This window comes from Carassius gibelio, chromosome B10, assembly GCF_023724105.1.
Source record: "Carassius gibelio isolate Cgi1373 ecotype wild population from Czech Republic chromosome B10, carGib1.2-hapl.c, whole genome shotgun sequence".
Lineage (NCBI taxonomy): Eukaryota > Metazoa > Chordata > Actinopteri > Cypriniformes > Cyprinidae > Carassius > Carassius gibelio.
The window spans coordinates 21,245,851-21,271,107 of NC_068405.1; the positions used below are offsets into that span (position 1 = coordinate 21,245,851).

The window sequence follows — 25,257 nt, forward strand, 5'->3', positions numbered from 1 at the left end:
TGGACTGTTTTTCCATAGAAACTTCTTTGCAACCATGCAGAACTGCCATAAATGGACTAGTAACTTTCGAATTCATTACATTTATATAGCACTTTTCTAGGCACTCAAAGTGCTTTACATAGTCAGGGGGTATCTCCTCATCCACCACCAGTGTGCAGCATCCCCCTGGATGATGCTACAGCAGCCATATTGCTCCAGAATGCCCACCACACATCAGCTTACTGGTGGAGAGGAGACAGCATGATGAAGCCAATCAGCAGATATGGGGATTGTTAGAAGGCCATGATGGTCGGAGGCCAATGGGCGAATGTAGCCAGGATGCCAAGGTCACACTGGGATTTCTACTGACCACGAGTCAGGACCTCGGTTTAACATCTCCCCATCACTACACTCCCCATCACCCACACAGAGTGAGCACCCCCTGCTGGCCTCACTAGCACCTCTTCCAGCAGCAACCTAGTTTTCTCAGGAGGTCTCCCATCCAGGTACTGACCAGGCTCAGCCCTGCTTAGCTTCAGTGGGCAACCGGTCTTGGGCTCCAGGATGATATGGCTGCCGGTTTTATCTATAGCAACATAAGTACTAATTTACCACTTTAGCAACCACTAAGAACCCCGTCATTGTGAGAGCGAATTTTACACTGGCACTGGATATTAAATAGGCTAATTGTAAAAATGATTAGCATGAAACGCCAGGCAACAGTAACTTGTATTACAGGGTGTTTCTTTTGCTCGATCCTTTAGAAGCCTTGCAGGATCTTTGTCATTTCAATCTCAGTAATCTTGTTGCTCTTGGCAGGAAAGAGACATAATTGTATTAATGCCTGGAAATAGGAGCCGTTAGGAGTCACATCTGCTGGTCTGTTTGTGCCATTGCACCCCTGTAAAAGCTATCCACGGACTACACACCTGCCTTTATGAGCAGCTAATGGGCCATGAGGTGCAATTAACCGAAAACCATTATCACCTTTGACAGATGATCCAGGAAAGTCCTGGATAAACGACTGGAGTGCTCTTGTAGCGACAGTGCTGTCATTACAACCGATGACCTCTAGACAAACATTTGAGCAAACAAATGTGATTATTTGTACTCCATAAAGGTGTTACGTTACCAAGCTGTAGGCTAAAGACTAAGAAAAGCATGTCTAATGGCATTTCCATCATTGTTGTGCATGTTTGATATAGATCAGTTCAGTTTGTTATCTTAGTTTGGAAAATAATCTGCATTTCAAGCCACATGTTCCTTCTGGAATGTCCAAGTGGTTTTTACAAAAATGATTTTAGATTTTTAAATAAACCATTTTTTGGTTTACTTTCTCACTTTGCTTCCTGTCAGCAAATAGTCCCATCAAAATAATGGCAAAAAAAAAAGTTTTGTAGTTTATTATTACTTAAAGATAAACTTTGTTCTACACAAATTACTAAGAAGTTGGTAAATGCCTTACTGCTTTCTCAAGTATACACTCACATTTTGTGGAAGCTGTAGCCTAATAAACCTTTTATAACCTTCCTATATAGCACTAGAAAATACCTTTTCAAGTTCTTGTTTTTGTTCTATAACATACACATAAAATGTCAATTCTGAATCTGTTGTGTACTTTAACATTTTAAGTAGCTACAGACTTTAGTATTGAAGTTCTTATGTAACAGCTTGTTAAAACGTTGTCACATTAGTGAAATTCTAGCAGCTAAAAAGGTCCACTGTCTATTAAGCAATGTGAAGCACACCTCACACAAGTCACCTTCAGTGGTCAAATTCGGGTGACAGGCCTGCACCTGTTGTTGAACTAAGGAAATTCTTCGTCCTCCAGCGAATTTCCTAAAAAGCGTTGATTCCTGTTAAAATGACTGGATTTCGCACAAGAAAATTCCAACAGTACATTATGGCACTTTTAATTCTAAAAAGAAGAAGAAACAAATCTCAGTGTTTTTCAGAAAAGCAAGTGTTGATTTATGAAGAAAATTATGATTTAGCATTGGGCCACTTGAAAAGTAGGCTAATTATAGCCTCAATAAATTATACACATTCAATCAAACCTTATGGACTCTTAGCACACACACTGATTTCTGCTGTGTAGATGTTGCTTTTTAGTCATTTTTGTTCTTCCTCTTACTAATATGAAAATCTCCTCTTTTAAAATGAGTTCTATTAAAGACATTTTCGACATTGTCTGCACACACTCAGTGTTTTGAGCGCTGTCTCCTCGTTGAGGTGTCGGTGATGACACAGTCACTCATTGTGTTTGTTTCTAAGCTCTCGTAGTTTTGGTGTCAAGGTGTCATGACACCTGTTTAGCTGTGTGTCTGTGTCTGTGTCTGTGTGTTTACGATAGGGCTGATGTGCTGACACGTTTGATCGAAAAAGATATTCAGCCTTCCAGTTTTCAAAGTACACATGAAACTGCATTGGTGGCAAATATTAGAAAAGACAGCAAATAATACAAATCTATTTATAGACCATTCATGAAAGAAAACAGCCTACTGAAAGAGTCAGACTATGATGTGCATGGAATAAAAAAATCACATTTAATGAGTGTTCATGTGCCAAAATAAGATATGACCGCAGAATGAGAGGGTGTTCATATTTTATACTAGCTGTACAACAGACAATTACTTTATTCTTTTCCATTGTCTCATAAACACTAACATACATTAGAAGCTGTAACTTGATCTGTCTGTCTGCTCTTTCCCTCATCATCATTTAAGCAGGAAAGACTAATTTAAAGCCTTTGTGATGTTACTTTAGGATAATAACCATATTGTCTGTCTGTTTATACCAGTTGTTCCCCATGTGTTCCTGTTGCCCGCAAAACATTTAAGATCAAATTAAGAAACGTTCTTGCTTTCTAGGATCACTTGATTAGATGTTTATTTGTTTGGTCTCAGTTAGGCAACAGCTTCAAACCACTTTTGTTTTGGGCAATGATTCTGGGAAGCTCGGAAATTGGCTTTTGTTTTAGAAAAGCATGCGGTTAAAATCATCTCTTCATTGACGTAATGTATTCAATGCAAAGGATCAAGGTCGAGATAAATGAACTGTGTCTTCACCCACTCCTGACCATGGATGCCACATATATATATATATATATATATATATATATATATATATATATATATATATATATATATATATATATATATATATATATATATGGGGGAAATACTTAATGTTTTCCATTTATGATTAGATTAAGTACACACTTTTTGCATAATTTGACCAAACTGCAGCTTGATCATTGAGCAGGATTGTCATTTAGGCAATCAACAATACATGTTTTTTTTTTATATACTGAAGAACAGAAAAATGCAATATTTGTGTGACATAGCCTTTGTGTTGTGTTACAAACTTTTTATTTAGTATATAACTTTTCTTTTAGCTATGAAAATCGTGTAGTTCTAACAGGCCTACGAGATGATCTCTAATGTAACGTAAAAGTAACAAACAAATATGAAAATACAGTTTCAATGTAACGCCTCATTGTTAGGGGAAATGTGTGACCATAAGGAAAAGAGTGCTTTGTCAGGTACATTGTAAGAGCACGACGTGTTTGAAAGCAGCGCCCCCTTGCGAACACAGTAAACATTACGCTTTGCTGAGTTTGGCTTTAGATTCTATATAAACAGTATAATTTAATGGATGCTTTTAGCAATATCATGGTAAGCAATGAAAGATGAAACAAATTAGTATATCAGGAAGTTTTATTTCTATTCAAGCACATCAACTATACAATAATCACCAACATGATAAAAGTATGCCCTTCTTGATCCTATTATTATATTTCCCATGACCAGCATAGGAAACATATCTGAAACATATCCAGAAATAAGTAGTTTTTTCTCTCTTAAAGAATACAGTTCGTTTAAGATCACAATAAACAATAATATACTTTATAAATTACATTTGGTAGGAAAAATAAATATAAATTATTTTCAATGTATACTAATAAATACTTCTGTCCTGCAAGTTGATTCAGGTGACAGGTTTCCTTTTTTTCCCCAAACTTTCAAGATAATATCCTGCACATCACAATTTAGCCTCTCTTGCTTTAGGCCATAAACCAAAATTACAATAAATATTAAGAGTCTAAAACATTTTCTTTCTGCTATAAATGACATTGGCATGTACGTTGAATGTAATGCGATTAAAGAATCAAGTAGTTGTTGGTTTTTGTGAACTAAGAAAACTACATTTTTAATGCACTACTAACTATCATCTTCCACTTATACACATCAGCATGATGCATGTTGCAAATGGAGAGTGAAGATGTGAATCTAAGAGCTCCCTTCAATTGAGCGTTTCCTGGCGAAGAGGTGCGTGGGGTCCCTGTTGCGCAGGTTGGGCTGGATCTTGAACATGGGAGCCCAGCGGAAGCCAGTGTGGCCCTCCACTCCAGAAGACCCGGCGGCAGCAGGTTCGGGTGGGCAGGGCTTGTTTTGAAGCAGCTGGAAGAGTGTGGCCATATCAGGTCCGAGTCTGGCCACCAGCCCGGCTCGCACCACCTCCACGGTGTCTGCGTCGCACTCCATCAAGCTCTGCAGAAGTGTGCTGTAGTACCTGCAACACCAAGGAATGATGCTTTAGAATGTACAGTTGAATACTGTTAACACTGTTAATTCTGTTAACATTTACATTTAGCCTACATATTTGTATGGTGTTCCTTTTTCTGAGAAACACAAATTGTGGCAGAATGTTTCTTAAAATTCTTTTTCATTTCATTTTGGTAAATCTCCAAAAAACATAAACATTATCTAGCACCATAAAACAAGTTTGACTTAAAGTTCATCATATATGGAGCCAGAAGATTTATAATATAGTACACAATATCAAACTTATTTTAACGTAAAAACAGGCTTCCGCTGTCGTTTGCTTCCAGTTATTTTAGTCGTACAAAAACAGCCCTTTAGGGTTCTTGCTATTGCAAACTGTTATTTCATATCATATATCTTATAATTTAAGGTATTATTTTATTGTAAACTGGCTCGATAGAAATACTTTCACCCTTTACTGCACTAGGAAGTCTAGCAGATTCAGAAAATAGCTTGCATCCTCCTTGCAAAATAATATAGAAAGTGTATTAATGCATTTATTACCTTACATTGTATAGTATATTGCATTAGGATTTTTATCATTTTAACACCTTATAATTAGTATATTTATTTTTACAATTATGTGTATCGTTGGTTTGGCAACAGATTATTGCATGAAAGTAAAAATGGACATGAACAAATAGTCTAGACTTATTTATTGCTTTGAACTGCCATCATATAGAAAAAAGCAGCATTAAAAAAATTAATTTTGAGTACCGAATTTTCATATGTGTCTACTATCCCTGTAAGACTATGGACCATTCGCGGACGCCAATCAAGTATACCTGTTTGGGAAGTGGCTGGGCACCTGGACCACGTCTCCGATGGCCTCAGGGTTAGATCTGGCCACCTCGCAGATGTCAAGCTTCTTGTAGCATTCCTCCTGCACTTCAGCAATCATCTTCTGGAAGGTGGAACAGCGTTTGATGGTCTGGAAGACCTTAGAGGTGATACCGTTGGCAATGCACTTGATGCTCTCTTTCACAAACGTCTTACCCTGGAAAAAAACGAACATGACTTGCATTCAGGGCTCTGCTTGCATTGCATTAGGCTACACAACCGAAAAGTAAAAAGGCATCATTTGGATTCGGGTCAATGAGCGTCTGTACCTCTGTATTGAAAATCGCAGCAGTGTGAAAGAAGGCGTTGCAGATCTCATGCATGCCGTCAGTGTCGCAGGTCGAATTCTCCAGACATGCAAACGCTGCGCAGCCCACCTGCAGAGCACCGTTCAGACAGCGGGCAACCTCAGCTGGAGGAAGAAGATAAATACGTTTTTAGGAGGTACTTTTGTTCAAAGAAGTCTGAAAGTGGACATTTTTACTAGGCAGTCCTTAAAGTTGCTTAGATATTGCTCAAAAGTGAAGTTCTGGAATTGAACCTACAACCTTCAGTTAGTAACCATCCTAATTTGCCCATGCACACTCCTAAAAAACTAAAGCCGACAATTCAATAAAGGAAATAATACTACTTACTAGGGCTGTTGGCAGAGAATCGTGCTCGTCTTGGTTGTGCAGGTTCTTGATCTTCTCCGAACACAGATGCAACCAAAACAAGGAGTAAAACAAATCCGCCTTTAAGGAGCATGTTTGCACTTAGAACCAAACCAAGGACTCAGAACAGGAGGAGTTTGTTGATTCTGTGAGTTTGTGCTTCAGGTTGACGACAGCCTCAGCTTTATACAGATCTTCTGCTGAGCTTGACGGCTCATAAATCCCCATCACCACCAATCAGAACGCAGATTCCTGGAAGCTCAAACTTTCCGTATCTTCATAAATATTCACGGGATGATATTAATGCAGACCCACCTGATATGATTTGATCTCCAGTTAGATATTTAAACTTTCGTTACAACACATTTTGAATGCTGTCATCTGTGATTTAGATAAAAAAAGATATACTTATTCCAAATACTGTCCATTTTAAAGTTGCACCTTATACACTAATAAAAGGTTCTAAAAGAGAGTTTTTTCTTCTTCTTCTTAATGTAAATATCTGAAGAACCTTCTTATGCCACAGAAAGTGTCCATTGTTGTTAAAGGTTCTTCGTGTTTGTTTCTTTAACTTTTAAGAGTGTAGCAAATCTAAACGGTTAAACACCAATCATAAAAAACAATCTCAGATTTCTTATGTTTCTAAATGATGTGTGGTTTACATTCTCATCTAGAGGATCTTGATATACCCTTTCAGTAATGATATAGAAGATAAATGATTTTGCCCTCAGGCAGGTCATTCTCAATGAGACCTAATGAAAGCAGCTACAGTGCATGTTTGGTTTGGATTTAATTTGACTGATTTCAATTATGCACATCTTTATTATTTAATGTTTTAAGTTTAATTTCTTATGGTAACCTAAGGTAAATGTGCTAAAGGTACAAAACAAGCTGTTTTTAAATATGCTGAGGGGTTTAATGAAAACAGACATATGTAGCTTGTAGTTGACTGAGCATCCGTTCCCATCGTTTGCAGTGCTGGGTCTGACAGAGAAGTGTTTATCAGCGTCTAATCAGTGGATGTCGCAAAGGCTTTGGAGGAAGTGATGTGTTTTCCATAATGAATTTCATTAGCCTAAAGAAATTTCCTCCCCTAAAGGGTTAATTACACTGATAATGATCAAAGCGCTCACTGGTTTGTAGACTAGTCTACACTGGGCTGGAGACTTTGCTATTTTGGTTTTATTACCTTTGTTCACACAGGTTCCTGTTTGTTACTATTGAAGTAGGGCAGGAAAGTCACACCCACATCTTTACTGAATAACGTGAATGAGTGGTCTAAAGAAAATAAACACACACACACACACACCATAGACCTGTAATTTTCCAAAAACCCATTGACTCTCAGACTACATGGAAATGCTAATCAACCATTTTTCCTTCATGAGAGACTGAAGTCAAATTTACCTGATTTTAGCCAACATTTAGGGGGAAAAGCTAAAATGTGTTTATGACATCATCACGTGCAGCAGGTATGGATTTTTTTTTTCTTAAGCAGTTTGATGTTATAGATGTTTGTTGCACAACATCAATAAATTCATCCTGAGAATTCATCACTATTCAGTCAGTTTCCAAAAATGAGGAAGGAAAGTTTTCATAGAAGAAAGTGGGCTCCAAAAGTCTTGAGATGGTTTTGGTTTTCCAATTTAAACCTGGAAATAAACTGAAAATTGTAGAATTTTGAAATGTAAAAAAGGAAAGATGCATTTGTTGAAATGAAACAGATATACAGTGTTAATAAAAATAATTAGCCAGTAAATACACTTGAGAGATCTAGAATTTTTTTTATTATTATTACAAATTATATTCTGAAACACTTCAAATGTGAAGTGAAATGAACACGAGTTTTACTGTTTGTTAGTATTTTGTCTCACATATTTCTTTTTAAGTTTGATTACATTTTTGATTAAATGAAACCAAACACCTAAAATACACTATTAATACATTAAATAGCCAGCAAAATATAGTGGGATTTTAAAATGCTTTCTTTTTGTATAGTTTTTTTTTATTGCATATTTTTATAGCAACTTTTCAAGTGTGAAGCTGAATTTGAAAAATTATTATTAAATTATGGAAAATTATGAATTTCATAACCTCCTAGTACTTGGTTTTACATATTTCGATTACATCATGTTTCCTTGTTTTACATGTTCAAAATCCATTTTATTTTCTGTTTTAACTAAGGTGTTTGAATCCCAAATAAACAAAACCCAATGTATAAAAATAATTGTCAAAATAAAATAAGTATATATCTAAAAAAAAAATATATAATAATATTCAGACGAACAAACAGAGGACCATATAAAGATGAAATAGAACAGAAGTGACTTCTACGTTACATATTTCTTTATATATTACGTTGTATGCTTAGCACATTGTTTTCTAGCCTAAATAACAGGCCTAAGTTCTTTTAAGTATTCAATCCTAAAGACATATGCAACAGTAAATGAAAAACAGGAAACAAAATAAGCTTATTAATATTACTATTATAATGGTCGTTGTAAAAATCACGTCGCATCATAACATAGAGAAATGGAAAAATATTTATGTTTTAAGATTTTAGAGATTAAAGCATGTAATAAAAGATGTTCCGTTGTATCGGACTTACCTGCAGTAAAAATCACAAATATTATTATTATACTATTAATTACAATAATTTAACAAAATAATATAATAATAAAATTCTTATCAACGCGTGATATTTATGTTTTAAATAACTTTTTGCTACTACTTTTGCAACTGTATTTTTTAATGCAGGATTTATTGCAAAATCAAATCGATCTTTGTCGAATGTTACTCTGTGGAAATAAAGTTTATATTTTATAAAAACACGACGAAAATGCCGCTTTCAATCCGAAGCCTAACAAAACATGTCAACATGGCGGCTTGCATGACTGAGAACGGTTCAGAAAGAAAACTTGAATTGTATCCTTTTACTGCTGTTCCTAAATGTTAAAATAATTAATTAATTCTGCTTTTATATCTTATGATTTATTTAATCTTTTCCAGCTCTTACCTGCTTGCACTGCTGGATTTGCTCAGTAGCACAGTAGATCGGTTACTGAATGAGAAATAGGGGTGGATGTTTTTAAAGTACTATTTGCTTTAACTTAAACAAATCATCAGCTTTTTAAAGGTACCTTTCCCATCCGAGAGAGAGGCAACTATCGCCCTGCAGTCTCTATCTCCTGATCCTGAACCCAGGAAAGGAGGAATCACTAAAAACCTGGATTTATCAGGACAAACGCTGTCTGTGTGAGTTACACCACATGGACGATCACCTAAAAAAAAAGTTACAAATAGTTGTCCTAATTTAGATTGAGGTCGACACACTTTGGCACACTGGTTTAATTCCCCCAACCACAATCTGTGATAGACATATGTGTGTTGTTTAAATTTATGGAATATTCCTATTATACACAATAAAAAAATCTGATTATTGCTCATGTCTTTATAGGAGATGGACCGCAGATGAAGCTCGTATTCTTCGTGTTTCTGTAAGTTCATTCTTGGACCATTTGTGTCTGGTGATGGAAACTATGGATGTATTTGGACCGCCTGTTTCACAATGACACTCCGAGAGACAAATAAAAGCATAAAGAGGAGAGATGTCCAAGAGAATCATCATCTGCCATGTGTTCAAGTATGGACTGCGAAGACTCAAAAAGCATAAAGAATTAGCTTTTGCTCTGTTTGAGAAGTGCAGCACTTCATAATGTCTCAAGTCAATTGTTTTGAGTTGTGTTAAAGGAATAGTTTACCCAAAAATTTAACTTGAAACTGAAAAATTACTCACCTTCAGGCTGTCCAAGATGTAGACGAGTTTGTTTCTTTTTTGAAACAGATTTGGAGAATTTTAGTATTACATCACTTGCTCACCAATGGATCTGCTGCAGTGAATGGGTGCCGTCAGAATGAGAGCCCAAACAGCTGATAAAAACCATCACAAGAATCCACACAACTCCAGTTCATCAATTAAGTGTGTTTGTAATATTGTTCTCTCCAGTGGAAAAGTGAAATACGCTCAGATCAGTTTACAAGCAAATACAGTCCAAAACAGTTCTAAAGAAATATGAGAATCCTTTGAATTCTGATGCAAGAGGACAACAGGGACAGTTAATTAGATTATTGTGATGTCTTTATCAGATGTTTGGACTATCATTTTGACAGCACCTATTAACTGCAGAGAATCCATTGGTGAGCAAGTGATGTAATGCTACGTTTGTTCTGATGATCTTGGATGGCTTGAGGGTGGGTAATGTTTGTGTGAACCGTTCCTTTTAAGTTTTTTTTGGTGTAACAGAAGCCAAAACACAAGATCCAGTGTTTTGTCATTTGAATAAAGATTTATTAATAGAGCATTGTTGATGAGAGATGATTTAACAGTGTTCAAGGAAAGGTGTTTGTTTTATAAAAGAGGGACAAATGTGTTTCTATTGGCAGACATCACTAAGAGTTTTTAAATCGTAATCATCTACAATACTGATTGACAGAAATAAAGACATTTAAAAAATCACATGGATTCAAGGGATGTCAGGACTCGCTCTTCAATTTCAGCTTTCCTTCACATTTTGTGCCTTTATTTGACCTACATCATACCCATAATTTGGTCAGTGAGATGAGCCGTTAGAAATGTCTACTACATGAACATAGAAACATAAAAATAAACTGTAAACCGAGTAATTAAACAGTATGAGGTCAAGACAGGAATTAATCATTAATTTTACATTCATCCATTAAAACTGGGGAAACGCTTTCATTTGAAGTGAAAGGAATCGTGTTGCATTGTTAAAATGATTGCACTTAATACTTCGTGAGCTCCCAGATCCCCAAAGCATTCATTCGACACCACCAGCGTTCCTGTACTGAAGACTGTACCGTGTAGGTGGGTCTCCTTAGGCACAGACTTTGACTATTTCTTTCTAGCTTTGGCAGCTCTTAAATTCTGCTGAAGATTTGATATTGTGACATGCTGGGCTGTTTATTTTGAATGTGTGTGTGGTTTCTAGCTAAAGAATCGATTTAAGTTTAGCATATTAAAGGATTTGGCAAAATAAAGGAATTTCAAGGAAGTGTGACTGCTTCTACATCTTAAAAAAAAAGAAAAAAAAAAAGTAAAAGGCACAGACAGACATATAAACAGGAGACCAGTCTGAAAGACTATAATCTGCATGGATGAAGGAATTAACAAAACCAGAAGCAAAAAGAAATATCACTTGTAAATAATAGAAACAACTATCAAGTTTAATCTTTCTCATAGAAATAATATCCTTAAAAGTGATGCTGTAGCAGGGCGTTTCTTTAAATTCCTAACAGTTCTTTACATACAAGTTTGGAAAGGAAGGGTTTTCTTCTGAATGCTGGATGTTTTGCACATTGAGATTGGTCCGCCCCGCGCTGGCCCTCCTCTGCCTCTCTGGTCCCCTCTATCTCCAAGCGTCCCATCTCAGCAGCTGCAGCTGTCACCAGAGGACACGGGTCTGTCATCTCTCAGTTTGATCTGGTCTGGGAAGTCGTACGTCTCCACCTCAGACTCCTGTGAGATGGATGTACGTTAGCATCAGAGTGGAGGTGCTGTTATTGGACATGTCAAACGGTGCGTACCTGTTTGAGGGCATTGCGAGCAATCGTTTGGAAAGCTTGGTCCACGTTGATGGCCTCTTTTGCGCTGGTCTCAAAGTACGGGATATTGCTTTTGCTCTGACACCACGCCTGGGCTCGTTTCGTTGTCACCTGCACAAAGGCGATTAACTGGTCAATACAGTAAATTGATACATGGCTCATCCAATCAGATTTTAAAATCAATGTTATTGTTAAAATAAAAATGTAGATTGAAATAAAATCAAAATTTATTTCAGATAGTTGCCAACATAACATTTCTAATTTTCATTTAGTTTAACTTGATATATAAAAAGATTCAGACTGAAATAAAATTAAATACAAATATATAGATGGTTTCAACGCCAAAAACAAACAAACATTACTGTGCACGCTTTTGTTGCCCAAATATAACTTCCAGTAGACTTCTACATAGAATCAATAACAACAGATTCTATGACTTCGACATTGATTTAATAATATTAAACAAAAATACTTTGTGATAATTAGTAATTTAGAGTATTTATAGGTGACTTAAGGAACATTTTAAGTGGACATCAGGCAGGATAAAAACCAATAAAATGACAAAAATACCATTTTAATTACTAAAACCTCAACTAAATGTTGTACATGTACAACAATCATTATAAGACAACAGAAGAAGACCGTGTTTAGATGAGATGTAGAAATTAAATGGGGGTTTTCCTCTGAGAATTTGAAGTCAAAATGGAAGCATGAAACTCTATGAGGCTGAGTAAAGACCGACCTGTCTGTTCTCCAGGTCGATTTTGTTGCCGAGCACTACAAAGGGGAAGTTCTCTGGGTCTCGAGGGCTGGCCTGAATGAGGAACTCATCCCTCCAGCTGTCCAGGGTTTTGAAGGTGTTCGGTGCGGTCACGTCATACACCAGCACGCAGCAGTCTGCCCCGCGGTAAAAAGCCACACCCAAAGACTGGAAACGCTCCTGTCCTGCCGTGTCCCAGATCTGAAACATGAGCCAGGAGAATATTACAGTGCTGCATCATTTGCATTTAAAGGGCCATATTATTAGAAATCAAAATGTCCTTGATATATATATATATATAAAAAAAAAACGGTTTCATTTTTAGGGTTGTCAGGAGGGTGACACACCGTCATGAAATAATAATACAAACAAATACTTTATATACTAAATATTATTTTTTGAAAGGCTCAACTAACAATGTAAATGGACCTCAGGTAAAAAACTAAAATAAATATTAATTATGCATAATTATGCATTAATAACTTGAATTAGATTTTTTTTAAACTTTAATTTTAGTTAGTTATTTTGTGTGTTTTAGTAATTGTATTACTTTCAATCTATATATTGCTTTATTTATTTATTTTAGTACTTTAAATATTAAAACAAATTGAAAATAAAAAAAAAATGCTTTCACTTAGTTGCCAAAACATTTATTTCTCAAAAAAAAAAAGAGGTTAGCTTTAATTTATGATGGTGACCCTTATTTATATATTAATATATAATATGCTAAATAAAAATGGATCACATCTAAAGACTCATACCTGCATCGTCACCAGTCGGTCATCCACCATCATCTCCTTGGTAAGAAAGTCTGCACCGATGGTGGCTTTATACTGATTGCTGAACTTCTTATTGACATATTGATTCATCAAAGAAGTCTTCCCAACCCTGCAGCACACAAATTCAAGAGCGATTATAGTATAATCGAAGATTATGTATCTGAGAACCTAATTAAATAACACTGTCAGGCATCATTGGATCAGAAGGCCAACACTTACCCAGAATCCCCGAGAATGATCACCTTCAGAAGCACCTTTTTACGAGAAGCCATCCTTGTGGACTAAATTGTGCCTAAAAAACGATAACATCATTTGTGAGGCCACTTTAATATGTAATTAACTGATTTAGTACGCAACCTCCGCAAATGACATGCAGTAACTTTGATTGCCAAACACATAAACATGTATAAAAGGGAAGGTCGCACGATGTCAAATCTACCATACTGAATGTAATATAAAGCGTGTCATTAATAAAAAAGAGAACCCTTCGCTTTTATTGACAATAAAAAGATAACGTTACTTGTTGTAAATGTCAGTATAAGCTTTCAATTCATGCTAACCAGTTGCAAATGTCCTGTCAGTTATTAAAATATCAGTGTTAAAGTTCAAAATAAATTAAATTAAATTAAAATTATATACAGAACAATCTAATGTTTTCAAATAATCAGTTTAGCTTATGGTTTTGTGCTAAGGCTAAAAGCTAGTTAAAACTAGCACAAACGCAACCGTAAATTTAACACATTTAACTTACACAAGTTATCTATATAAATAATCACGTTTAATACTCTTAAAGCGTTTAAATCTTAGATTATTGTTATTTTAGAGCTTTTAAGTCATGAAGTGTTTCAGTATTTTACACTTGTCACTTCTGTTGTGTTAGCGAAGACTAACTAGCATGTTAGCATGACAAAAACTCACTTTCTGAGGAGAAATCCCAGCTGAGACTCAACAACCTTCTGCTGTCATACAACAAAAACAAGCCAACACGACACCTCCACCGTCTCTGGTCGACTCGGGACGCGCTCTTTCGGTCGTGTGGCGTGTTTTTGGACGGTTGTCACGGACAGTTCAGCACATCCGCCTGTAATAATGAGCCGCAAGCACTCCCTCCCTTCACTCAACACCCATCATCTTTATGTCTGTAAACGTGAATGCAAATACAAATGCAAACGTGTGTTATCTATCTCTGTCGTGCTGTTTATATCAGATAAAGAAAACCCATATTTTTCTTAATAAGTTACAAAAGTAGACCTGTGCACCGAAAACTGACAATATGTGGGATGTAAATGTGATATCCACTGATATAAACCCATTTATTACATTGCCTGACAGAACTGTCCTCTAATATTTTGTGTATTTACAAAATGTTATGAATATAAATACAGCAATGCATATAATGTAAAAATGAAATATTTAACCTGTTATTTGTCGCTTGGCCCCTCAGTGGGCCCCTACGTTTACTTCACTATATTACAATTAAATCTCAATCTAATCATGACAAACGTATATATCGTTAGATATTTTACCAATCCTTTTTGTTAAAAATTATGTAGGAAAAGTAATAGATTAATTTATGGCAAGAGTGCACCTCAAAAACCCACATCAAAACAGGCGTTCTGACCTTTGTCTTCTTTGTAAATCACACTTTAGAAATCATCAGAAATTATATATCACTTGAAAACCTCAAAAAACAAATCTCAAAAATCATCCTTTGAAACCCATTTTAAAATCAAACATTGCATTACCATTGCATAATCATGTTACAAAATGTTTTCAGTCATGGATTATACAAATGTAGGTTTGGATCATGCACTTTTAAGTCTATGTTCAAAAATTTGAGTGACAGTTAAGAGGTTAATTAACTATGCAATGCTGTTAATATATATCTGTTTTTTTTTATATTACAGTATTATCTTTAGATTCATATCGTGTGTATTTATATTTTCTATGTTGTATAAGCTACAGGACAGTGCCTCTTAAATTTACCTGGGGATGAATACCTATCTAATCTATCTGATATATAAAATGTTTTCATGTAACTACACTCAAAAGTTTTTGGTCAGTTTTTTGTTATGTTTTTTTGTCTTTTTTAAAGAAATTTATACTTTTGGGATGCATTAAATTGATCAAAAGTGAGATAAAAAATAAAATGATACAAAAGATTTCCATTTCAAATATATGCAGTTCGTTTGCACTTTCTAAGTCAAAAATCTTGAATATATCAAGTTTCCACAAAAATATGAAGCCGTTTAATTTTTTCTTGTACATTCTGAAACTGTTTTCAAAATTGAAATATTTTGCCAACACAGGAATAAAATGACATTTTAAAAATGTATTCAAATAGAATATATTTATTTCAGAGTAACAGTTCTAATAAATTGTATTAATGTTTCACAACATTATTTTTTAGCATTTTTTTTTAAATCAAACAAATCCAACCTTGGTGAGCATAACAGACTTCTTCCATAAACAACTTTTGAACTGAAGTATATGCATCGAAACCTAGTCAGCATATTTTCTCTTTACATAAGTGTAACATAAAATACAAGGGTTGATTTGTTATAGATAAAATCTATGATTTATCTTATTAGACGTTGTACCATCTATTATTTAAAACACATCATAAAGCCAAAACCTTGTTCTATATATATTTAGACCCAAAAGGCTTTATTGATTCATAAATAAAGTTCCTTTAAGGTTAAGGAACCTTATTCCTTAAGAGTAACAGGATACCAACAGGACAAACAAATTATGAGAAATCCTTCAAAAGTGTTCAAACGCTGAGTATCTCTGAAGAACAAGTGAACAATCACAGACTTTGAAACTCCTGCACGTGGAGTGATAAGATAAAAGTTAACAAGACTTTTACTCACAGGCCGATTTTATATACATTTGGTTATACAAGGCAGTAACATAATCTCACAGAAATAAGCATCAGGAACAACCAGCACAGTTCTCTGTTAAAGAGGCTACTGTTTTACATATCTCCAGCTTTAGAAATCATCGTCATCGCAAATGTCCAGATAAACGTCGAAAGCCTCGCGGTTGCAGTTTCCATCAGGGGTGAAGACGTACTTGTGGAATGTACCATCAACACATATGGCTTTAAAGAGAGACACAAGTGATGAGAAACTGACAGAACAATAATGGTTCACTCAAATGTCTTGGAATAAATGCCACATACCAATAACAGAGTTGACATTTTTGGAGGTGTTCTTCCCAAAGGCACAGATGCAAGCGCACTCAGCCGGCACCGTGAAATTAGCCAGAGACCACTGACTGTCCACATACTGTCCGATGACCGGACCCACCTTTCCTACTCGCGCCAAACTAGAGAAGACAAGAAACCACACATAAAACCAAGTGACTCTAACTAAAACAACATTTCTAAAGAACGGCTAATGTAAGGAAAACTGCAATTCAATGACTTGAGTAATCTTACGCAGAACGGCGGTTCAGTTTGGTGTCTTTCAGAGCAAATATGTGCACAGTTCCCTTGTCACTCGATGCACACAGAAAGGATGAGTCATGGCTGAAATTAATACTGTAAACAACAAAAATTACATATCATTAATTATTGAATTTTGCTGTTTAATTTCATTTATCATCAAAATAGGAGCTGTATGTTTTTCTTCAACAAAACCCAGCAATATGCATTTATTTGTCAAATATGCACTGAAGAAGTTTGGACATACTCAGATCAAATGATGTTTTCTTTTGATCTAAAGGCTTCTGCTGAAATATTACTGAAATTGTTACTTAAATTATGTAAATGTTACTTAAATGTTCCACAAATGTGGTTCACGAAAAGCTAATAATAATAATAATAATAATAATAATAATAATAATTAAATCAAATGTAAAATGAAATCACATATATAAAAATAATGCAAAATAATTTTAATATGTTATTAAATGAAATAGTTATGCAGCCCTACACACATTTGAAAATGTTTTGTATATATATATATATATATATATATATATATATATATATATATATATATATATATATACACATACACACATATGTACAGTTATAGAATTAAAATAAAACATCTAAAAACATATATTATGAATATTTTATCTGTTTTCTTGCATGTGTGTGACTATTATCATACATCACAGAACCATTTAAATTATTGACATTTTAATTTACATTTACAGGGGATATTTCAAATAAATATTTTACGTCTTAGTAGTTTGGCTGGGAAAAAACATTTGGGAACCGATATACACACATAAAAATTCTTTGTGAATTGATTTTTGGATAGTTTCAGACAGTGAAGTGAATTCAGGTGTTCAGTATCTATGTGAACACTTTCAATGCTGCTCAGAAAATATCCCAGGATGCACCTCAGGAACTTAAGAGAATGTCCAAAGTGAGCAGAGCTGGAATCTAGATAAAGAAGAAGCTCAAATACAATACCAGTAGAGCGTAGCAGGGTCGGTTCCTCTTCGTAGTTCCACTAGCTTGTCTCGTGTTGTAGTGTCAAACAGACGGATCAGCGTGCCCTTTCTGGATGCAGACGCAACCACACTGCCAGACTGGTTCAGTGCCAGACAGGCGATTTCACTCTGGTGGGCGTTGATGGTGAAAGGAGCAGATGATGTGCCAGGTTTGGTGTTGGTAAGGTCCTGCCAAAGAGTCATGAACAATGTTAAATAATAACACTACATTACTACAAATACAGTACGTTAAAGGAGTAGTTAACACAAAAAAGATAATCTGATGAAAACTCACTCACCCTCAGGCCTTTTAAGATGTATGTGAGTTTGTTTGTTCATCGAAATAGATTTGGAGAAATTTAGCATTACATGACTTACAATTTGATCCTCAGCAGTGAATGGGTGCCGTAAGAATAATAGTCCACATTTTACTAGAGGACTCATATTTTAGACAGAAGCAATGGTTTTAGGTTAAAACTTAAACTATCTAAATGATAGATATATTTATTATAAACATGCAGCTTTTCATGTCACAAGATGTTAATTGATGGACTGGAGTTTTGTGGATTTGTTTCATTTTGACGGCACCCATTCACTAATGATACAATTCTCCAAATGTGTTCTAATGAAGAAACAAACTCCTCTACATCTACATTTTGACTACAAAATTTACATTTTTAAAATAAAAAATCAGGTAATTCATTTAATAAATGACTAAGTTTTAATAAAATTAAATTCACTACTGTAATATTTTTTTCATTGAACTATTTGCACATAAGCCTTACCACTGACTGCAGGCTGCCACATTTGTGCCCAGGGAAAACCAACAGCTGCTTTTCCAAGCTAGGGCACAGGTCACACAAACCTACAAATGCAAAAACACAGCGATGAAAAATAAACAAAACAAGTCAAGCCTCTTTCTGATGAAACTATTTGAAATTGCAAGTGTTGCTCACAGTACCTTTCGGGTTATCTCGAGTGTCAAACTCAAACATCTTGACTGGGTTGTCAGGAAAACTATACACATAGATCCTGTTTTTCAGGACAATGATGATTCTTCATGTACAAAGATATAATATGAGACATTATTAGTATGATCAGAATTGTTAAGTGTAAAGACTATTGTCTTATGGCTGAGTGTCTTACTTGTCATGCCTCATGCGCACAGCCAGCACTGGTTTGGTGAACGTGAACTCAAGGACTAATTTGTCCTTAGGGTCTCGCACTTCCCGAGCATCATCCCAAATTAATACTGCCAGAAATAAGATGAAACTTTAGAAACTGAATGGCTCATTTAAAGTCTGAATTGAAGGGGGCCATTTAAGTGTACTTTATCTAAGTATATAAGTGCACTTAAGACTCCCAGTGTACCTGAGATTTCAGAGAACTTGGGGTTGATGCCGCCTCCCACAACAGCCAAGAGGTTTGATCGATGAAGCATTGAACACAGAGCAATGCTGCCCACCTGCTCGTGATCTACAATCAACCAAATCAACACAGACAATGCTACAAATATGTTTGTTTGTTTTTTAAAAAAAAGGAAAAACACAGAATTCTCTTACCTAAATGGCCCTTTTCCATTAAAGGTTCCACATTGTAAATACGAACACCTGTTTCCATGGCACAACAGAAACAACCTAAATAATAATAAAAAAAACTAATGAATACAGTTAAAAATCATTAGTACATCATTAATACTGACTAACAAGTATTTTCCTGATATATTGGCTTTATATCCCCTTTAATCAGTCCAAAAATCCACCTTATCAATAATGCACTTTTTTCTTTTCTCATTTGCAATCATGAAATTGTTTCAGTTATATTAGTATTATTTTGGCCATAAAAAAGGTAATCAGTCAATCACAAATTTTTAGAAAATAATTATTAGTGGTAAAGAGTTGCTTAACTATTACAGACAATATTATTTGCAATAAGGCACTAAGGGTAACAGTTTTCTAAAATACTATAAACAATAAATAATCAATCAATCAGCCTATCAGCATTAGTAATTAAACAGCAGGATGTTTTTCAAGGAAACTACACTTAAGACTCACTCTGGTCTTGGTTGAACTGAAGGCTGTTGACTCCTCTCTGTTGGGCCATGATCTCAGAGAAGAGTTCACTGCTGCTTTTTGGATATCTTCGGGAGTTTTATGGTCTAGATCTGATCATCCTGGATGAGCAGGAGACATTTTAAAGCTGCCATTACAACAGAAAAACAACTTCCTTTTACAATATAATCAGGCTGTCATGACATCTCACCCACCATTAAGATATTTAAAAGATCCAACGTGTTGCCCTGATGCTAAAAAAAATAAATCAAATTGATTTAATAATGTTTAATGTTAATTTGATAGAGCACATTAGGCAATAACCGCACAGGTGCCAATAGCTGTTGTTATTGTTGTCGTCGTCGCTGTTCTCCTTCCTCTATGATACCACAGGACTGTGAACAGCGCACTACTGCCCCTGCTGGAGAGGAGGACCCCACAGGACTGTGAACAGCGCACTACTGCCCCTGCTGGAGAGGAGGACACCACAGGACTGTGAAGAGCGCACTACTGCCCCTGCTGGAGAGGAGGACACCACAGGACTGTGAAGAGCGCACTACTGCCCCTGCTGGAGAGGAGGACACCACAAGTAGATGACGGAGACTGGCTTTTTCACAGAAATGGGTAAAAGACAAAAATGTGCCGAGTAGTGGAACAGAATTTGTGTATATTTGAACAGCTTCGATAGGCCTTAATTATGCTTTTTCAAGTGTCACTTGTAAAATAGACCAATCACAGTCGTTTGTGGTTACTGGTTACTGGAAAATGGAGTTTGTGCAATGAATATTTCTAAATAATATTTTTACTAATGAGTGTGCCATGGTTGTTGGTGCCAGACGGGCTGGTCTGAGTATTTCACAATCTGCTCAGTTACTGGGATTTTCATGCACAACCATTTTACAAAGAATGGTGTGAAAAGGGAAAAACATCCAGTATGCAGCAGTCCTCTGGGTGAAAATGCCTTGTTGATGCAAGAGGTCAGAGGAGAATGGGCCGACTGATTCAAGCTGATAGAAGAGCAACTTTGAATGAAATAACAACGGAGGTATGCAGCAAAGCATTTGTGAAGGATAATGCACCATGTCACAAAGCTTGAATCATTTCAAATTGGTTTCTTGAACATGACAATGAGTTCACTGTATTAAAATGGCCCCCACAGTCACCAGATCTCAACCCAATAGAGCATCTTTGGGATGTGGTGGAACGGGAGCTTCGTGCCCTGGATGTGCATCCCACAAATCTCCATCAACTGCAAGATGCTATCCTATCAATATGGGCCAACATTTCTAAAGAATGCTTTCAGCACCTTGTTGAATCAATGCCACGTAGAATTAATCCTTTAGGTGAGTGTATATATATTTACAAATGCGAAAAGCACTAGACTAAAACTGATTGATGTGTAATTATCTTTTCTGTCCAACAGGAGGCAGCAAGTAACTAAAGACGGTCTCCTCACTCTTAATCATTTCATTAGAAAAGGATACAAAGGTAATGGTGGTCCTTATGATCTCTGCCTGTTTGCATATGCGACTTCCATCTCACCTGTGTGTTAAAATGACTACATAAAAAAAATAAAAAAATAAAAAATAATGCTGTGGATGATACAAGATAGGGACACAAAAGACAGTCTATCTCCTGAGTGACTTTTTCTCATCTGCTTAATAAAAAGGTCTGTATAGCTCATAAAGCAGGTCTCTGAGCTGTTCACCACCCGTTTTAGAGAATGCAGCTTATGTAGTTAGCTTTTCTTGGTTTTGCCTGCTGCTGTATTTTGAATGATTTACATAGCCTACGCATTAATATACTTTGTGCACAAACATATTAGGTGAGTAGCTTCACATTGTCAAGCTGACGAATGCTTGCACAGAAGGGAAGATGCATTGAATTACAAATCAGGACGAGGTATTAAGCATGCAAATGAGAGTGCTGTAAGATATGACAGGCACTATGCTGAATTTAAAGTTAAACAGCGATTGACCTCAAGACAAGGGCATTATATACAGTACATGTCTTTGGAAAGTGATGTTTAGCATACATGCATTTTTAATAATGGTGCATGTACATTATAATGTCACCCACTGAATCAAGTGAATTTATTAAGTCTATATAAAATCTATACTGCGTCATATTTGATACATTAATTCCTAAAGCCTCTACATTTCAAATGTAATTTTTCTTGGTATTATTTTATACGTAAGGCTATACAGGGTTAAGATGAAGAATGGTTATGTCACACTGGTTCTAAATCCAAGAATGCCAAAGGGCATCACCACATTTTTCCTGGCCTGAGACAAATCTTCCCAACATTGGCCTTTGTGCCTGAACTAACTTCAAAGCCACGCGGCATATGATCTGGCTGTTCATCGTTTGTTTAGTAAATCAGAAAAAGACTGATTGATTCTGAGTTAAAAATGAAGCCATTGTTCCCGTCTCCTGGATCACAAGTGTTCAACAGGCATCTAATAACTCAGATGTTATCTCGACCCCTCCAGATATTATAATTTTTTGGTGGATCATATCATATGAGTCTAAGATTACTCATTGCGAACAACCAGCCATTCTTCTGCTTCTCTTCACAAGTTTCAACTCACCTTTGTGAACACTCCCAGTCCAGCTGCCGCATTTATTTAATTAATTGAGAACAGATGAGGTATTGTGAAGAAATCTTCAGATCACTTAAAATCAGTATTATAATCTATGAATATTGGATGTAAGAGGTTTTGAATGAGAAAAGTGGCTTTTATCTAAATTGTAATGTGTAATTTATTACATATGATTGACACTACATGAATTTTCTTGGTTACCGATTCAAATTTCAAGTATATAAATACTAAATCTACTGTAATATTGGTTCATATGAATGCAGTGCTTTAGAGTTAATATTAGAAACGTGAGCTTTTGGTACTTCCCAAAGCCTATAATCACATAAATGTATTGAGGCCTACCGATTGGAGGCTTATTAAACGAACAACGTCCTCGCGGTCACGCTTAATCTGCACACAATCTGTCCAAGTTTTAATTAGCAGTCTGGTACATTTGTGCAGAGTAAGTACTCAAGTCGAGAGAGAAGTTCACGGGATACGACTCGAGTGCTTTAACAAGCATCTGCCCTTTACAAACTCTCTCAAAACACAGACGGTTTATTCTGCGCTGCAACAAATGATCAGATTTATTTCCATTACGCTTCTCTGTCTCCTTTGACTGTCGTTTGTCCTGTCTAGACTGATTTCTGGATGAATCACAGAAAGCAATAGACAAACAGAGATCTTGCCTGAAGCAGCTATTGCACTGATAATGCTAATGCGCTTGTATATAGAGTCTGAAGAAACGAGAGGAAATCTGGTCAGCCGTAAACTCTCAGATCTGACTGAGATCTGTCATTTCCCCCTTGTGTTCACATCATTTAAAACATTTAATTGCAACAATAGTCTCATTTAAATTACCTACTCCTGAGAGCAAAAACTAAAATGGACTTCAATGCAAATATTCCCTTCAGAAAACATTAATATCATCTTAACTATCTAAATAATGTAGAAAGGAAGAAGGGATGCATCACAGTACACTGAAAATATTATGCCAAACATAATTCTTCTTCTGTATAAGCATGCATTTTCAACTAGCTAATATCATTTAACTGTACAAACCCAAATGAAAGTGATGATTTACTCATACTCAAAAGTATGCCATGTTCAAAATAACATATTAATGTATATCTATACTAGCCTATTCTATGCAAGTTGTCTATATGCATAAATCACTTGGCTGCATGATTCGCCGTACTCGTCCAGATTTTCCATTTCCAGTATATGACAAATAAACTTGTTCTTTGGTCATTATTTGTGTAAAAACTTCAGACACTGTCTGCCAGTCACACAAAAATTGGACTGCATTATGGTGTTAATGACCATGGTGCAGATGGTTTCTGGAAATTCAAGGTATAGAACAAGAGAAATATGATAATGTCATCACGGGCAGCAGCTGTTTTGCATTCAGAGTTCAGGCGGCAGGAGAATCTGCCACACGAATTGTAAACAAGTTAATTAAAACAAATGAAGCAGTGCACAGTTTGAAATAAAAGGAGGTTTATAACAGAACACATTGTGTGCACAATGGCCCATGAATATGTGTTTCATCAAACGTTACACTTGGTTTGAAAGAAGCTCCTTAAGATTGCTTGACTCCACGGGCTTTGCTGGTACAAATTTAAGTTTAAAGAGACAGGCCCGAAGCAGTTATCCAGAATGATCATGGGAAGAACACTGCGGTCAGTGTCCTCCAGGGTTGTAATCATAAAGAGACTGGAAAACTGTGGGAATGACCAGAAATAAAAAATTATGGTGCCAGACTCTTATTAGTTCACAAATTCCCACAATTCAAAAGATTTATTAATTTTTTTGCACTTGTATATCTAATTCAGACTTTACTTCTCAGAATTATGATTTTATCACAATTCAGCTTTTTCATGCAATTCTGAGTTTATGTCTCACAATTGTGAGATATATGCTTGCAAATTTGATAACCCCCCCCCCCCCCAGAAATTAACTTAACATCTCCAAATTTGATTTGACACAAGGTGTCATATCAATAATAATAATAGCTCCTGTAGCTCAACTGGTAGAGCACTGCGCTAGCAATCAAACAAGGGCCAGGTAGGGGGTTCGATTCCCCGGGAACACATGATATGTAAAAATTCATACCCTGAATGCACTGTAAGTCACATTGGATAAAAGCGTCTGCTAAATGCATAAATTTTAAATTTAATATAATTGTGAGATACAAGCTTGTAACTTTGTGAGACTTGTTTTTATCTCACAGTTGTACGAATTGAGAGATAAAAAGTCACATATGGTGCAAAAAGCAGCGACAACAAGCTTTTATGGACTTGCAAATAGAGTAAACATCTCTGTTTTGATTTCAAAGGTTATTTAAAACACAGAAAAGTGAAGTTTTCTTATAAGCACTTTCTGAAAATCAATTTTATCCTATTGGAATGACAGTAATTACTGCAGGCAGGACGGGAAATGCAATGCTAATCAGTTTGGTGGGCATGGATCCAGCCCTGAGGGGCGCCTCGGCTCGCTCAATCCGCTGAAATGAGAATAATGTTTAGTATAATGCTGTTTGCCTGGGTTCATGGAAAAACAAAAAAACATTGTTGCTTGTTAATAATTTGATTCCAGGAAAAGTAAGTCTTCACCAAACAACAAAAAAATTTAACTGACAAATTATTCATTTACTTGACTCAGAGTGTAAAGCACAGTTCAGCATAAATATTGATAATGTACCATGGTGAGGTGCTCATTTCCTCTTGTTGATGGTTGTATTTACAATAAACTCATAATAAGTCAAATAAAAGGCCTGAAGGATTTTGAAGAGCATGGAAAATGGCAGATTGTTTTTTTTTTTTTCATTTTTCCTAAACAATGTACACAGTTCATATGAGGATTTAGAAGCTTGAGAGAGAAGCAACATTTGTTGTTAAGTTTAGAAAATAAGATAAAATTATTTTATTATTAT

General features: G+C 35.7%; 4 protein-coding genes across 4 annotated transcripts; 1 reads left to right on the plus strand and 3 right to left on the minus strand.

Annotated features, from left to right (window-relative positions):
- Nucleotides 1-3,680: 3,680 nt before the first annotated feature.
- LOC127966877 (stanniocalcin) lies at nucleotides 3,681-9,170 on the minus strand. The gene is made up of 5 exons (XM_052568204.1): nucleotides 9,096-9,170; nucleotides 6,062-6,394; nucleotides 5,696-5,838; nucleotides 5,372-5,583; nucleotides 3,681-4,554 (listed from the first exon to the last, which is right to left on the minus strand). The coding sequence occupies exons 2-5, from the start codon at nucleotides 6,171-6,173 to the stop codon at nucleotides 4,272-4,274; spliced, it is 750 nt and encodes a 249-aa protein (XP_052424164.1). The 5' UTR covers nucleotides 6,174-6,394; nucleotides 9,096-9,170; the 3' UTR covers nucleotides 3,681-4,271.
- Nucleotides 8,887-11,229, plus strand: LOC127966879 (EKC/KEOPS complex subunit Lage3). The gene is made up of 3 exons (XM_052568206.1): nucleotides 8,887-9,004; nucleotides 9,206-9,334; nucleotides 9,537-11,229. Exons 1-3 carry the CDS (start codon nucleotides 8,919-8,921, stop codon nucleotides 9,649-9,651), a joined length of 330 nt encoding a protein of 109 aa, XP_052424166.1. The 5' UTR covers nucleotides 8,887-8,918; the 3' UTR covers nucleotides 9,652-11,229.
- LOC127966878 (ras-related protein rab7) lies at nucleotides 10,406-14,390 on the minus strand. Its single transcript, XM_052568205.1, has 6 exons — nucleotides 14,159-14,390; nucleotides 13,460-13,532; nucleotides 13,223-13,349; nucleotides 12,444-12,662; nucleotides 11,684-11,812; nucleotides 10,406-11,615 (listed from the first exon to the last, which is right to left on the minus strand). Exons 2-6 carry the CDS (start codon nucleotides 13,510-13,512, stop codon nucleotides 11,526-11,528), a joined length of 618 nt encoding a protein of 205 aa, XP_052424165.1. The 5' UTR covers nucleotides 13,513-13,532; nucleotides 14,159-14,390; the 3' UTR covers nucleotides 10,406-11,525.
- Nucleotides 14,391-15,571: 1,181 nt separating this feature from the next.
- LOC127966875 (WD repeat domain phosphoinositide-interacting protein 4-like) lies at nucleotides 15,572-20,134 on the minus strand. Its single transcript, XM_052568201.1, has 11 exons — nucleotides 19,956-20,134; nucleotides 19,744-19,862; nucleotides 19,252-19,326; nucleotides 19,061-19,165; nucleotides 18,836-18,941; nucleotides 18,651-18,745; nucleotides 18,475-18,554; nucleotides 17,670-17,878; nucleotides 16,683-16,784; nucleotides 16,425-16,570; nucleotides 15,572-16,343 (listed from the first exon to the last, which is right to left on the minus strand). The coding sequence occupies exons 2-11, from the start codon at nucleotides 19,790-19,792 to the stop codon at nucleotides 16,234-16,236; spliced, it is 1,077 nt and encodes a 358-aa protein (XP_052424161.1). The 5' UTR covers nucleotides 19,793-19,862; nucleotides 19,956-20,134; the 3' UTR covers nucleotides 15,572-16,233.
- Nucleotides 20,135-25,257: the final 5,123 nt, after the last annotated feature.

What these genes read in the sequence shown, in the direction of transcription:
- LOC127966877 (XM_052568204.1), bottom strand. Translation starts at nt 6,173, where the DNA reads ATGCTCCTTAAAGGCGGATTTGTTTTACTCCTTGTTTTGGTTGCATCT. An exon ending in ATTCTCTGCCAACAGCCCTA is followed by an intron (nt 5,839 to 6,061) that starts GTAAGTAGTATT and finishes TTCTTCCTCCAG; the next exon opens with CTGAGGTTGCCCGCTGTCTG. An exon ending in CCCAGCCACTTCCCAAACAG is followed by an intron (nt 4,555 to 5,371) that starts GTATACTTGATT and finishes TTGGTGTTGCAG; the next exon opens with GTACTACAGCACACTTCTGC.
- LOC127966879 (XM_052568206.1), top strand. Translation starts at nt 8,919, where the DNA reads ATGCCGCTTTCAATCCGAAGCCTAACAAAACATGTCAACATGGCGGCT. An exon ending in TCAGAAAGAAAACTTGAATT is followed by an intron (nt 9,005 to 9,205) that starts GTATCCTTTTAC and finishes ACAAATCATCAG; the next exon opens with CTTTTTAAAGGTACCTTTCC. An exon ending in TCAGGACAAACGCTGTCTGT is followed by an intron (nt 9,335 to 9,536) that starts GTGAGTTACACC and finishes ATGTCTTTATAG; the next exon opens with GAGATGGACCGCAGATGAAG.
- LOC127966878 (XM_052568205.1), bottom strand. Translation starts at nt 13,512, where the DNA reads ATGGCTTCTCGTAAAAAGGTGCTTCTGAAGGTGATCATTCTCGGGGAT. An exon ending in ATCATTCTCGGGGATTCTGG is followed by an intron (nt 13,350 to 13,459) that starts GTAAGTGTTGGC and finishes TGTGTGCTGCAG; the next exon opens with GGTTGGGAAGACTTCTTTGA. An exon ending in TCGACCTGGAGAACAGACAG is followed by an intron (nt 11,813 to 12,443) that starts GTCGGTCTTTAC and finishes GCCTTTGTGCAG; the next exon opens with GTGACAACGAAACGAGCCCA.
- LOC127966875 (XM_052568201.1), bottom strand. Translation starts at nt 19,792, where the DNA reads ATGGCCCAACAGAGAGGAGTCAACAGCCTTCAGTTCAACCAAGACCAG. An exon ending in GTGCGCATGAGGCATGACAA is followed by an intron (nt 18,746 to 18,835) that starts GTAAGACACTCA and finishes TTGTACATGAAG; the next exon opens with AATCATCATTGTCCTGAAAA. An exon ending in CACTCGAGATAACCCGAAAG is followed by an intron (nt 18,555 to 18,650) that starts GTACTGTGAGCA and finishes TTGCATTTGTAG; the next exon opens with GTTTGTGTGACCTGTGCCCT.